The following is a 13,986-nucleotide window of genomic DNA, read 5'->3' as shown; positions in this document are numbered from 1 at the left end:
AGTTTGGGAGCTTTTTAAAATATAATAATAATAATAATAATAATAATAATAATAATAATACTTTAAAGACTGACCTAATTTGCAGTGCAGGAAATGTTCTGATTTTGTTAAAGTTCACCACAAAATTCAACCATGATTTTCTCAAGGAAAAAGGTGACACAAAAAGATTAAACATGGGCCAAGTTCCTAGGTTGTTATAAAACATCAACTAACAATTATGCCCCTTTATTTCAACCACCCAACACTAAGTGAGATCCTGCCAACTGCTAACAGTAACTACCCCACTTACTATGTCATATGTGGAGTCACTGAGCCCACCAAATTAATTTTGGTTCACCTATTCTTGCCACATGGCTTTCACTCTGAGAAATGAAGCAACATGTGGCATTAACAGGAATCATTTCATTCTTTTTGTAAACCAGCACATTATTGGGAAATACTTGTTTTGAATTAACTTAATGTTCCATGAACAACTCTGAATCTTTCATAAAATTATGCATGCAGACATTATTAATTTGAGAAAGAAACATCATTTTTTTAATCCTTGAGGAGAAAAGACATTATGAATGGAGGTTTATTCTCAAATTTTTTGCTTGTTTGAGGCTAGCTACTGTAGCACTGTTGTGAAATAGTCATGGATTTGCTAGACACACAGTTATTTCACACACCAGAGTAAAGTTCTTACAAGAAGGATCTTGATCTGCTCAGAAGTTCAGAGTTTTCAGAAATGAGAGTTACTCTCCTTTACCCTATAGGTTGCTTCTTAATACAATAGACAAATAGGAATCATGAAAGAAAAAACCATTACAAGGTAAACCCCTTAGGATCTATTACCAGTTCGTTCTGACAATCTCAGGATGTCTGTTACTGAAAGAGTGACAGTTATGTGCCTGCCTCGCTATACATTTTTCAAATGAAATTGGCCTACTTTATATAGGTTATGTTGCAATCAATTTTTTAATGAACATTTGTCTCAGATCTAACACTAACAACACTGGTCTGTGCCTCTAACTTTGCAAAGAGAAATCCCTTGTTACACAGTGAAGAATAGCTCTCGTCTACAAACGGTAATGAAGAAGAATACCTGGTCATGTATAAAACATTATGTCTTGGATACAAGACAAGCCTGCCAAAAATGGATTTTCCTTCCCCCTCATCACCCCAGCAGCCCCCATCTCAAAAACAAACAAACAGACAAACAAACTTGCTCCCGATGACTGAGGCACAAGGAGCTGATAGAAAGGAGAGGGGCATTGTTGAAAGGAGAGCAGAGGTACCTCCCATTAGTGTTCACTCATGCTAGCTTTTATCTGAACGAATCCAAAACTTGTGAATACACAAGTTTTACTATACATAAATACATACATACCGCACCTACACTGTGAGTGGTTGTATAACATACACACAGAGAGAAATTGGATTAGGGCACAAATTTACTTTTCAGCTTAAAATCAAAGCAGAAACACTGTTTTTCAGAAGTGCCCATTAGGGGAGGAAAGCCCTGTTAGCAATAAATTCTACAATTTGAATATTTAGGTGAAATATTCTACAATGCTGCAACCTTCCAATGCAACAATGTATTTCTATTTAAGAACCATTTGCTAAATTCATAGAAATGTAAGTGGAAAGAAACTATTTCAAAAAGTAAGAATCAAAAAATGCTTGCACTAGCTTCATACTGTGATACGTTAAGTAGGTTACATAGTAGTTACCGTCATTCTGCTTGTACAAAAAGCAGAACGTTGCATTTTGATTCAGTTTCCCTTTCATCATGCAATGTTCTAGTCCAAATTGTAAAAAAAAGTCCTTATTGTACACACAATACTGTTGAGACTGTAGTTGAGCTATGGCACTTGCATAAAGTTCCAGGCACACTACAGCAGAAAACATTATCTAGATGCATTAATAGCCAAATAAAGAGAACAAATGAGTAAATGAACAGTTTTTCTAAACTATTTGGCTTGCAAAGCTCTAGAGCAATTTTCCACATTATAGAATGGATTTCAGATGATTTATTAGCAAATTTCTCTTAATGGTTTCAATACTTTGGTTTCTATGGTATTCATGAAATAATATTAGCTCCCTCTGGTGGTCAGCTATGCCAAAGGCGTTACAGAAAGATTGCTACTTGAGTGTTTCAGAGGACACTTCCAGTGTAAGGTCTGCACTTTCCACACAACTTGTATCTCATTATGCATGATCTAGCTTTCTTTTGTGCCTCATTATGCATGATCTAGCTTTCTTTTGTGCCTTGCTTCCCCCCCCCCCCCCCCCGCAGGACCAATTGCAGCCATCAGCAGTCGTTAACAGCCATCAACTGGTTTACCACTCCTAACAGCTCATCACCCATTCCCACCCACCCCCACCCTCTGAATATATATAAGGGTCTGGTTGATTCTGTTTCAGTGTATCTGACGAAGTGTGCATGCACACAAAAGCTCATACCAAAATAAAAAGTTAGTTGGTCTTTAAGGTGCTACTGAAGAATTTTTTTATTTTGTTTCGACTCAGACCAACACGGCTACCTACCTGTAACTTGTCGTTAGTTGTGGCTAAGGCTGTGTTTCTGTACACACTTGGTTGGGAGCAAGTCCTATTGAACTCTATATTAACAAGAGATCAATAAACCTCCTAATTTATTTTTTTGAAAGTTAAAAAAGTTAACTTGAGATCAATAACATTTGGTTATTTGTAGACAACTGGGATCCTATCCCTCAGTAAGGCCAATGCTGAGCAGGCCCTCATCCATGGGCTCCATAAAAAAAGACAGGACATGGAGAAGTTCCAAACAGTTATTTTATGTCGCTGGCATTGGCATTGAAGTCTATAGTCTGGCTTCTCTCTCAAGAAGTGGAGCTCTGTCTAGCACCCACTGTGGACCTGAAGAAGCATTCTTGTGCCCCCCCCCCGGGCCGTCCTTGGGGTGTCAGCCACAGATCTTTCCCAGAGTCATCTCTCTCATACTTTGTAGTGGAATGGTTCCTCTCCAATCAGAAGTTTCTCCTGGTCCCACCTGTGCCTCTCAGGGGTTGCCCTGGTTGTGCCAGGCCGTGTCAGGTGTCCATGAGCCCCAGCTGGAAGACTTAGTCAGAAGGACCTGTCTCCTCTCCTAAAGAATGCCCAGCTTAGATTGAATACCCTAAACAGCCTGAGATCCAAATACCATACCACAGTGTCTATGAAATAAGATCAGGTAGCCTCTTTAGCAGAAGGCCTTTTCTTGAGTAGCATCCCACCTTTGTAATGTCATTCCTAAGGAGGCATGTTTGGAGCCAACATTCATAGCTTTACTTATTTGCACAAACATTTTGGATGGTTTGGTGTGTGTTTTTAGATTTTCTGTTTTTGTTCGGCTCTTGTCTTGTTCCATGTTTTCATGCTTATTTGTTGGTTTTAAATTAAGAAATATTTTAAATAAAGGCTCCATCTTAACTGTACTGCTATTCCCAGGACCTCTGTTCTTTGCCAAGGGTATGAGTACGGATCACCTCTTTCAAGTGGGCAATTTCCTACTGCTTTCTCCACCCTGCCTTCCTCTCACTGCCCAGAACGGCACTTACTCCTCCTGACTACCAGGAGTGGTGCTAGGGCTTTTTGCGCCCTAGACAAAAACACCTTCTGGCGCCCCCCTCCCGCTGATGCCCCTGCGTCCCCTCCATTGGCGGGAGGAGCGCAGGCCAAGGGGGGAGCTCGGCGCCCTCCCGTCTGTGGAGGGGACGCTTTGAGCTCCTCAGCAGTGGCGGCTGCAGCGAGTGAGTGAGTGGCAGCAGCGGCAGCAGCGCCCATAGCTGAAGGCTTCAGCTGCGGGCGCTGCTGCCGCTTGCTCACTGCAGCCGCTGGGGAGCTCACAGCATCTCCTCCGTGGGTGGGAGGGCGCTGAGCTCTCCTTTTGGCTCGCACTCCTCCCGCCTGTGGAGGGGACGCTGGGGGCTCCTCGGCGAGTGGGCGTGCGGCGGCGGCAGCACCCATAGCTGAAGGCTTCGGCTGTGGGCGCTTGCCGCCACTACCATCGCCGTTCGCTCGCTGCGGCCGCCGCCGCCGCTGGGGAGCTCTCGGCGTCCCCTCCATAGGCGGGAGGAGCGCGAGCGTGTGCCTTGGGGGGGCGGCGGTGGCGCGGGAGTTTTGCGGGGCAGGCTCGGCAGCGCCCCCTCCATTTTCGCGCCCTAGGCAATGGCCTAGTCCACCTAAATGGACGCACCGGCCCTGCTGACTACCTTATCTCCTTCCTCAAGCACACATGATGAAGGTATTGTGTTTCCTCTTCCCATGTCCCAAATAGTCATCCTCCTTCATTCTGTTTCTCCGCCATGCTTTCCTCCTTAATCTCCAGTTACGGTACTTCATCTGCCCTCCCTATATCGCCCCAGAGTCATTTAAAGGGTTCCACAGCCTCTGTGGCTCCTGTTGATCACTGGGCCAGGAGTAAGTGAGCAGTACACCCCAGTGATATTACAATAGGTCCTAACATAGACTCCAAGGCAGCAAGGCAAGTGTCTGAATCTTTTGATCAATTTTCAATTATGTGTCGCTATTTATAACAGTGTTTGAACCCAAGTTATTTTTGTTTAATGAATCATGGTTCTGTGGTTTCAGGCCAAGATCCCAAGAGCCTATACCACTGGTTCCATATGTCTTAATCAGCAACCTACATCCCATGCAACAAATGTTTTCTTTTTCCAAAATAGTTTATGTTACATCACATGTGTGCCTGCTATTTAAAATTAAAAAGGCCAGTCCTACTGGCCATGCCCCAAGACTCTGAGCACAGCTAAGTGGTAGCTCTTTGGATACTGGCCATAACTGGCACCTCATATACTGATCCAGTTAAATGAGAATTTTGCCACAATACTGGCCACATCTCCTGTAATTGCCCAGTAAGTGGATCTACCAATAAATTAGCCTGTGTATGAGTATAATCACTCTGCTGGAAGGCAACTTTACCATGTTCCTGGAATATTTTTCTTCTCCTTTTAAAGCAGAACTATAGGCATGGCAGTTGCCAAGCTGAAAGCCACAGCCACATGCTTCCCTTGTTCCCAAGTAACAAATTTAGTTCCATACAGAAATTGACATGATTTTCTCCACAGTGAGGGGCAATGCAGATAGGGAAAATCATGTGCAGGGACGGATAAAGGTCCCTCTCCTCAGCACTGCAGCTCTCCCTATATATCTAACTTTAAATGACTGTCAATCTGAGTGCAGATTTCTTGTCCAGTTTGGGCCTGAAGAGACCAGAGAATGGAGGAGGATGGAGAAGGCGGCAGGTAGGCAAGAAGATTGCCTCTCAGGAAGAACGGAAGGACAAAAAGAAGCACATAAAGGAGGAGAAGGTTTCCCTCAATCCTTCCTGTCTCACTCTCTTATTTTGTCTTCCCGTCACATTTTTAATTCTACATTTATATCTCACTGTTCTCCTGAGATGGAGCCCAAAATGGTACACATGTGGTTCCCAAGCAGTCACTCCTCCAGACACTGACCAGACACATACCTGCTTAGCTTCAGAAAGGTGGTGGCTTTATGACCCAGGAGGCAGGGTGAACAAAAGGCCAGCAACAGAACCTTCTAAGCTATTCTAATCACTTAACATTAGCAGATATCAGTTGACTGCAAAATGGCAAATGCAACCCCAAACTCCCTCACTTACCCAGATCCTGCATCACTTTCCCTAGCTAGCAGACCAGTGTCATCATAATCAGGGAACCTAGCTGTATTTTGTTTTCAAGTGTAGATATTAACACAAAAGAGAAGTCAAAAATAAGGAACAGCTCAATTCTAAAAATCAGCCTCACATGTGCTTTCGTGCTGAGGATAAGGTCTGCCAACAGTAATGCCAGCTCATTGTAACAATAATGCTATGTCTACTCTGCTAGGAATTGAAACTAACTCTGCAGTGGAAGCATACATATCAATGCAAAATGGACATAAGACTGTATTCGGAAACCCCAATGAAAGATATTCATTCCGCTCCAACAACCAAAACATACATTTAAAAATTAGACAGACTTCCTGTTCCTCAAACGTAACTGACATTTTGACATGCAAGAAAGAATTTTAGATTAACGTCTCAATCAATCTAGCCTATTTTAAAGAAAGTCAGTCTAGACTTTGAGCTTAAAGACAGCTATCAATTTATTTGCTAGTGGTTAGCTAAGTAAGAGGACTGCAATTATACTGTTATGTTTAAAAGAGCTATAAGTCGAATATTTAAAACTATTATACATAATTTAAAGATCAAAAGAAGATAGCATGCTTTCCCCTTTCTCACGATTTCAGAAACGATGCTGAGCCAGACTTATAAGTTTTATGTCCACTTAGGTCAGGAAAATTCCTGCAAACAATCTTTTGTCTGTTATGGTTCCAAATGCTGGAGCCTGGGATGTTTTCATTACTAAATAATATATGAACCAACGATGTGTAGGTAGACTTTGGTTTCTGTACAAAACAAAGATATTCATATGGAAACATTTGACCCCATCATCTGAAAAATGACCCTGCTCATATGATGCGCAGACATATCTAATATGGGATAGTATGCTTCATGGTGTTCCAAGTCTTATGCGCAATATTCATTCAAACAACTGAGTATTTGCATACTTTGTCCATACTGAAGCCATTAGACACTTAATCGTTAGTTTGACCTCACAAAACACATCTGTAACAAAAACATATCTAAACCATTCAATTATTCATTTGAGTTATTTGCTACAATGAGCAGTGGAAAGCTTACAGTGTGACTATGTAAAAGCAGTTCCTACATAGTAAGTCAGAGGTGGTTTTAGGGTAGTGCAACTGGTGTGGCTACACTCGGCGCTGCGCTGCAAGGGGCGCCACAACAATGTTGTAGAATGGAGCAAGAGAGGTGGAGGGATGCCAAATTTTAGTGTCACACAGGACGGTGCTGAAATTTGAGAGCTCAAAGTCCACCACCGACTCAGTGAAAGGACTTGGAGATTTGATAAAGGTTACTTTGGATAAACAGAAAAAAGCATGTAAGTGTATAATTTACATACTGTATCAGGCAATAATTTATAGCACGATGAGAGCAAAGCCATTGTAAAAATCCCAAAAGGCAATGAATTTATCAAATCAGCTACCAGTACTCATTTCTTACCATCTGCAGCAGAGAAGTCTGTCAGATTACTTTGAGAGAGAAAACAACCTTTCTACACTCAAAACGTCTTTGCAATTGCACACAGACAAATGCATGTCAGGAGAACAATTCTCATCGTAAAAAAAATCACTGCAGGTGTTTTTCATATTTTTCTGGTAAGACATTCTGAGCAACAACAAGTGACCATTCTACATACCTGGTGGGCACCTGCATTCAGATGATACGTCTCTTGCTGTACGTAGTTTGGCTAATCCTTCACTCAGTTTCTGGGGGGGGGGAGGACAAAAACATATAATTACTGAAAAGAAGTGGTGTGGGTGTGTGCATGCAAGTGCGCATTTTAAAGTGTATTACTGCTATAAACATACAATCCAAAGTTAAGCATTAGAATCATAGAATCATAGAGTTGGAAGAGACCACAAGGGCCATCCAGTCCAACCCCCTGCCAAGCAGGAAACACCATTAAGGCCTACTGATTTCCTTAGGAAAGTTAAACACATGCTTACATTCCCCCCCCCCGAAACCATGAGATTTAAAACTGTACAGATTGACCACAATCTGTATTGTTAGCAAGTGATGTGCCGTCTTAACTTTCTTTGTAGAAGACTTCATAGAATCATAGAACCACAGAATTGTAGAGTTGGGAGGGTCCTGAGGATCAGGCTTCCTCAACCTTGGCCCTTCAGATGTTTTTTGGCCTACAACTCCCATGATCCCTAGCTAGCAGGACCAGTGGTCAGGGATTATGGGAATTGTAGTCCCAAAACATCTGGAGGGCTGAGTTTGGCGTTACCCGATCTAATCCAACCCCCTGCACAGCAGGAATCTCAAGTAAAGTATCCATGACAGATGGCCATCCAACCTCTGCTTTAAAACTTCCAGGGAAGGAGAGTCCACCCCTTCTGAAGAAGTCTGTTTCACCCTTTTAGCCTACAATCATGAGATTCTATGATACAGTACCACACTCCCAAATACATGGCAATGGTGGAAATTTATTAGGGTATGAAAGGTTGTCCCTACCTGTATATGAAGAAGGCTTTTCTAATCTCTGGGTCACTTTTGGTGGGGGTGATGGGATTTTTAAAAACCAAGTGTGATGAATTGATTCAGAAACAGAGCACTCTTTGTATATTGGTGACTAGCGTACTTCCCCATGCTCTTCTGTGCAGAGTTCTAGAAGGCTTACCTACAAATCCCTAATGTAGTTATTTGTTTTATGAAATGCTTAAGGGTTGTCACTTATAAACACTGCTGAATTCCCAACAACATGGGTAGCAACACTAAACAACTCTTGATTGTATTTCACATTAGCTAGCATCCATTGGACTGTTTTGTTTTTTAAGATGAAGAAATGCAAGTTTTGATTTTTATATTGTACAGATATTTGTGCTGTAAGTTGTAAACCGCCTTGCAGTCTTTTGATGAAGGGCAGTATATAAATTTAATAAATAATACTAAACAACAAAAACAGCAGCAATAGCAATCATAATGGATCTGCTTGTAGCACGAACACCACAACCATTTTGCCATGTTTTGCTTCAATTCTCTCCCACAAATGCCAAGCCATGGTGTTTCTCCTTAAGTGGTGATTTCCTTTGGGTGTGTGTAGATCATTTATGGTCTGGGAGAACGTGCAGGGGAGAATTCAAGGAAAGGATTAAAACACCCACATTTTGATTCACTCCCTCAATTGCAAAACCATATTGTTCCAAAATGTCTAGTTCCAACTGTAGTTGCAGACACTTCCAAGTTTTAGGATTGGCCGATAAGCTGAATGTTTTAAGGCTACTAGGAAACAATATAGTTATTGTGAATTAAACTAGTGTTGTTTGTTTACAACTACATACTTCTTTAATCTGCACTCATTAACATTTCTGCTCTAGCATGAAGACCATCCACTTTGAATTGAGGTCTTTGTTTCAAAACAAGTAGAGAGGTATTACTACATCCCAGTCTTTGGGCAGGGGGCGTTAACGCATTAAATAGTGCTTTGGAATCTATACAATTTTTTAGTTAAATGGTAACTTGGTACCAAAGTAAAGTTTACAGAGAAGCCTTTGACTGTACTGTAGTATTTAGAACTTCATTTGGCTGTACTTCCAAAAGCTCTTTGTAAACTTATTAAATAGTTGAACAGATAACCATATTCGGATTTTGCACCCATTGCAAAGTTTTAATTACTTCCCAGTGTCTCTGCTGGTTTTCTGCCCTATGACTCAAATTTTAACTAAACAATGACAGGCATTTCTAACAATATTTTACATTAAAATAAAGTGTAAAAACTAGCTGCTGAAACCAATTTTCTAAAAATTAAATGTTGCAAATTCAAATTACAATTAATTTTCCAGGTGTAAAATTCACATCGATGACATGCAGTTAACGATGTAATAAGAATCCAAAGTGGAGGATGCTGAACTGCCATATCTAGAGCTTGAAGTGTACATGACAGCAAAGAAGAAGGTAGGACAGAATGGCATTTTTCCTTTCTGAGTTTTGTCATTTAAAACAAAACAAAACTATATCCCTGCTCATGGAGAATATATACACCAGCTACATGACTGGCACATGTCTTGCTTGCCCTGCCCTCTAGGTTCAGTTGCACCTAACTACTATATATTTCAAATCTATACCTTCACTAAAATGCCTCCAGCATGCTCATTTTTTGCTTCTACCAACATTGGAACTCCTATATCAACAAGGCAAGGGCCATGGAGGTTTCTGCAGTTGTGAGGTCACATAAGGTTGGATCTCACTCTCCAAGGGCACATCTCTCCTCCATCTGCAGAAAAATACCTGAAGCATTCTAGACCCCCGATTCATGCTCCCATGAACCATAGGTTTGCATAGTATGGATTTAGCTTATACATTCATGCATTTTAAAACAGTAATTTTCTTAACTATTGCATTGCTGAGAGAGAACCTTTAGGTACATTTTTTTGCCTTACAGTGATACACACCAATAACTTTTCTTGGCTGCAATCCACAGCCTATACTCTCATATAACCTACCCTCTGGATGAAACTCTGGGAATTAGTATTAAGCATTTTGCCTGCACCCACACTAAAGAGATTCCTTCAAGCTTTATAATTTGCTCACCTAGTATCACTGGTAACACAAAGGATCCACCTGTTCAGAGTCCGAAGCAGTTTTAACAATTCACTGTTATATTTCCTTCTTTGCTTTCTTTAGGTTATTTATATGGTGCTCACCTACATTCCTAACTAAAACTATTTTTTTCCCTAACACAGTAAGAGGTAATCCCTGCCTTTAAAAGTTCATATAATCAAAAGCAGACAAGAAAAACACACCTGAATTTCCAGGTAGGGCTTTGATAATAATAATAATAATAATAATAATAATAATAATAATAATAATAATAATAAACCCCTGAGTTTTGACTCATTTAGCAGCTGTGGTCACTCCTACAGAAGGATGGCCTCTGAGACACATAGCTTTGTAACCTTCAGCATGGACTACTGTAATGCACTCTGTATGGGGTTGCCTCCAAAGGCTATCGAGAGACTTTGCCAGGTCCAAAAGTGTCTGCCTGATTAGTTACAGGGTGAGCCAAAGGGAATACATTAACCAGTTGCTTTCCACCTTCTTTTCAAGTGCACTTCTGAGTGCTAGTTTTAACCTTTAAGCCCTAAACAACTACAGCCAAGATTGATTGAGGAAAAACTTCTTTCGTCAAACTCAAGAGTACACTCAGAATACTTACGGGACTGTCTCTCCTGGTATGCCCCGCGGAGGACCTGTAAGACAGAGTTGTTCCACCTGGCATTTCGCCTGGAGCCAACCTGATTCCCTCCCCCATTTTCCCTTTCTTTTTCCCTTTTATATGAGGCTGCATTTTTACTTTTTAATTTAATTTTGATGTATGTAGTCTTGTTGTTGAGTTGTATTTTAATCAGTTGTTTTATATTTGGTGTTAGCCGCTCTGAGCCCGGCTTTGGATGGGGAGGGCGGAGAATAAAAAAAATTAAAAATATGTTATTATTTATTATTAAGAGACCCAGCCCAGAGCCTTTTCTTTGCCCAGACTGGCAGACCCAAAAGAGCAGGGCTGTCTCAATAGTTAACTCCTCCTCTTTATATTGTAAACTGCCATGTGAGGTGAAGGGTGGTACTGTATATAAATTTTAAAACTAAGAATAAGAATTCCCTTCCCAGTAAATCCTGTGAGGCAGATTCCAATCTAACATGAGAACGGTGAAAACATAAATTTTAGCAGGGGTTTGAGAAGTCAGTTGGGTGTTATTTCAAGCAACTTTTTATGTTTACTTTTTGGAGTGCAATTTGCACTTGTTTATGGGGATTTAACTGATTTGTTTGATTTTGTAAGCCATCCTAAGGATTAATCTGGAACCAAAGTGACAAAAGGACAAGTGCAAATACAGTGGTACCTTGGTTTACGAACTTAATCCATTCCAGAAGTCCGTTTTTTAACCAAAGTGTGCTTTCCCATAGCAGCGGAGGACTCAATTTACAAATGGAACACACTCCACAGGAAACAAAACATGTTCTTATTCCAAGGCAAAGTTCACAAACCAAAACACCTACTTCTGGGTTTGCAGCGTTCTTAATCCAAGTTGCTCATAAACTAAACTGTTCTTAAACCAAGGTACCACTGTAAATGAAAAAATGCAGGGCACAACATACAAATTGGAACTGTCATTTGGGCTGTAATCCTATGCACAATTTACCTGGGAGTGGACTCCATTAAACTCTATGGGACTTGCCTCTGAACAAGATTGCATAGGATTTCACTAAAAGTGGCAAATGCGTGATAAGATGGGGAAATATTTCATGAAAAGCAGTAATCTTTTTTTTATTTTTGAATCAAAATGCCTTTGTATAATGAAACTCAAAAAGACACGATCACTTCCTCCCAAAGTTTCCAGTACTTCCACGTTGTTGTCGATCAGTTTCTCCCTGTTGATGAGGATCAGTTCCAAGATAATGATGGATATAGCTGGGCAAACTGGCTGCCTCCAAAGTAACTCTGAATGTTTGTTGGAGGAAGGCAGTTTACCCAGCTATATACAACAATCTATTAACAAAAACAGAGAAGTTTCCCTACTTAGCTTATTTGCTCTGTGTATTCAGCAAAGTAATTGATTTCCTAACATATTGATTAGAGGAATTCTACAGGTTTCCTTTAGGACAAGGTCTGACAGGTCAGAGAGGTGGTAGCTGGGAGAAATGTTCACCCTTTGACGACAAGCTGTTCTTGTCCTTAAGAATATTTCTATGCAAGTTCATTTGAGATCTCCATGACTGTGTGGTTTCACCTACAAAGATACTCTTGGGACATTTTGTGCAGTATGAGAGTGAGCTATACCACATGCTGCAGTGCCCCCTTGGAGCTCTCTTCTTTCAGCTAGCATGCCATCACTGATCTCCCTTCAGTGACATCTCCTCCCTTCTTTGGCACTGTCCCACAACAACTAAAAATAACAAGCTGGCAATGCAGTTAATAGGCAACATTACATTTGCTTCCCTTAAGGACATGCTTTAGCAAAAAGAACTTCTAAGGTTTAAGATTGCTTTTCTATACCGCCTTCCATTATTCCTTAGTCAACCAGTGAATTGTTCAAATCCTGAAGCCATCAAGTCCATTTGTGGCTTATGCACGTGAGCAAATAGCATCAAGGAAACCAGTGAACCATCTTATAAAATACAGGAAGGCAATGAAGAACTGGTTCTTCATACCGTGGATTTTGAAGCTAAGAATTATCTTCTGACACACATGACAATCTTATAAAAGGAAGTGATTCATAAAGCAACAAGTAATGCACAATCCTTAACTGTCAAAAACCTAACATGTAGTAGTAGGTTTCAGGGAGTGTTGCTAAGTATATGAACCTACTACTAGGGTGACCAAGTAAAGGAGAGGCAAGGGCTCTGGCAGCTTTAATAGTTGTGGAGAGAATGAAATTTCATCAGGTGTAGCTTACATAAAATTCCCTCTTCTACACACCTAATAAAGGTGCAGGAGCCCTGGTTTTTTCTCTTTCTTTCTTTTACCTGGCCACCCTACCATCATAAGAACATAAATAATAAGAAAGCATTCCCTAAGGAACATATGGATTTCCATATTATTTGTTTATACGAATGTAAATACTGTATAATCTTGGTAAATGCCCATCTTAGAAATGTAACCTTCACCATAGCTAATACTTGCAAGACATTATAGTGTAATTCTAGGTGCATTTATTGAGAAGTCCACTGAGTTCAATGGGGCTTATACACCACTAAATGTGTAAAGTTGTGCAGCCTCAGACCATAGCTGCCAAGTTATCCCTTATTTTAAGGGATTTTCCCTTATGCTGAATAGGCTTCCTCGTGAGAAAAGGGAAAACTTGGCAGCTATGCCTCAGACTGCAATCCTACACACACATACCTGGATATAAGCTCAGAACTTAACCTGGAGCAGACACACATAGAATTTCCCTGACACTCACTTAAAACAAAGTAGCTGACCTAGTAGTAGTAGTAGAAATAATAATAATAATAATAATAATAATAATAATAATAATAATAATAATATCCCACCCATACAATGGAACCATAAATCAGTGGTTCATTGATTTATCATCCAAGTGCTTCAGTACAGTATAAACACTTCAAAAAAAAATGCTCAAATATGTGTACAATTAAATATTATCCAACAATCGATTTCTATTTTACAGGGCAAGGAACAATTTGTAATACTATACAAAAATTAATGATTTGCAAAATGTATCTGGACAGGGATGAAAGTTCCCATTAGAGAGCTAATATTTTGCCTCCCATCTGTATTTTGCTATCTTTACAATGATGCCTCTTCAACCTAAAATGAAACCAACGTATATATGCTGTCCATATATTAT

General features: G+C 40.4%; 1 protein-coding gene across 1 annotated transcript in view; it reads right to left on the bottom strand.

Annotated features, from left to right (window-relative positions):
- LOC132591727 (collagen alpha-1(XXIII) chain-like) overlaps positions 1-13,986 on the bottom strand; it is a 210,002-nt gene that overhangs the window by 191,788 nt on the left and 4,228 nt on the right. Inside the window, exon 2 of the mRNA XM_060271654.1 lies at positions 7,308-7,377. Coding sequence (XP_060127637.1) covers positions 7,308-7,377 — 70 coding nt within the window. The remainder of the gene's footprint in view (positions 1-7,307; positions 7,378-13,986) is intronic.

Source organism: Zootoca vivipara, chromosome 2 (assembly GCF_963506605.1).
Source record: "Zootoca vivipara chromosome 2, rZooViv1.1, whole genome shotgun sequence".
NCBI lineage: Eukaryota > Metazoa > Chordata > Lepidosauria > Squamata > Lacertidae > Zootoca > Zootoca vivipara.
This window is presented reverse-complemented; position numbering and strand designations above follow the sequence as displayed.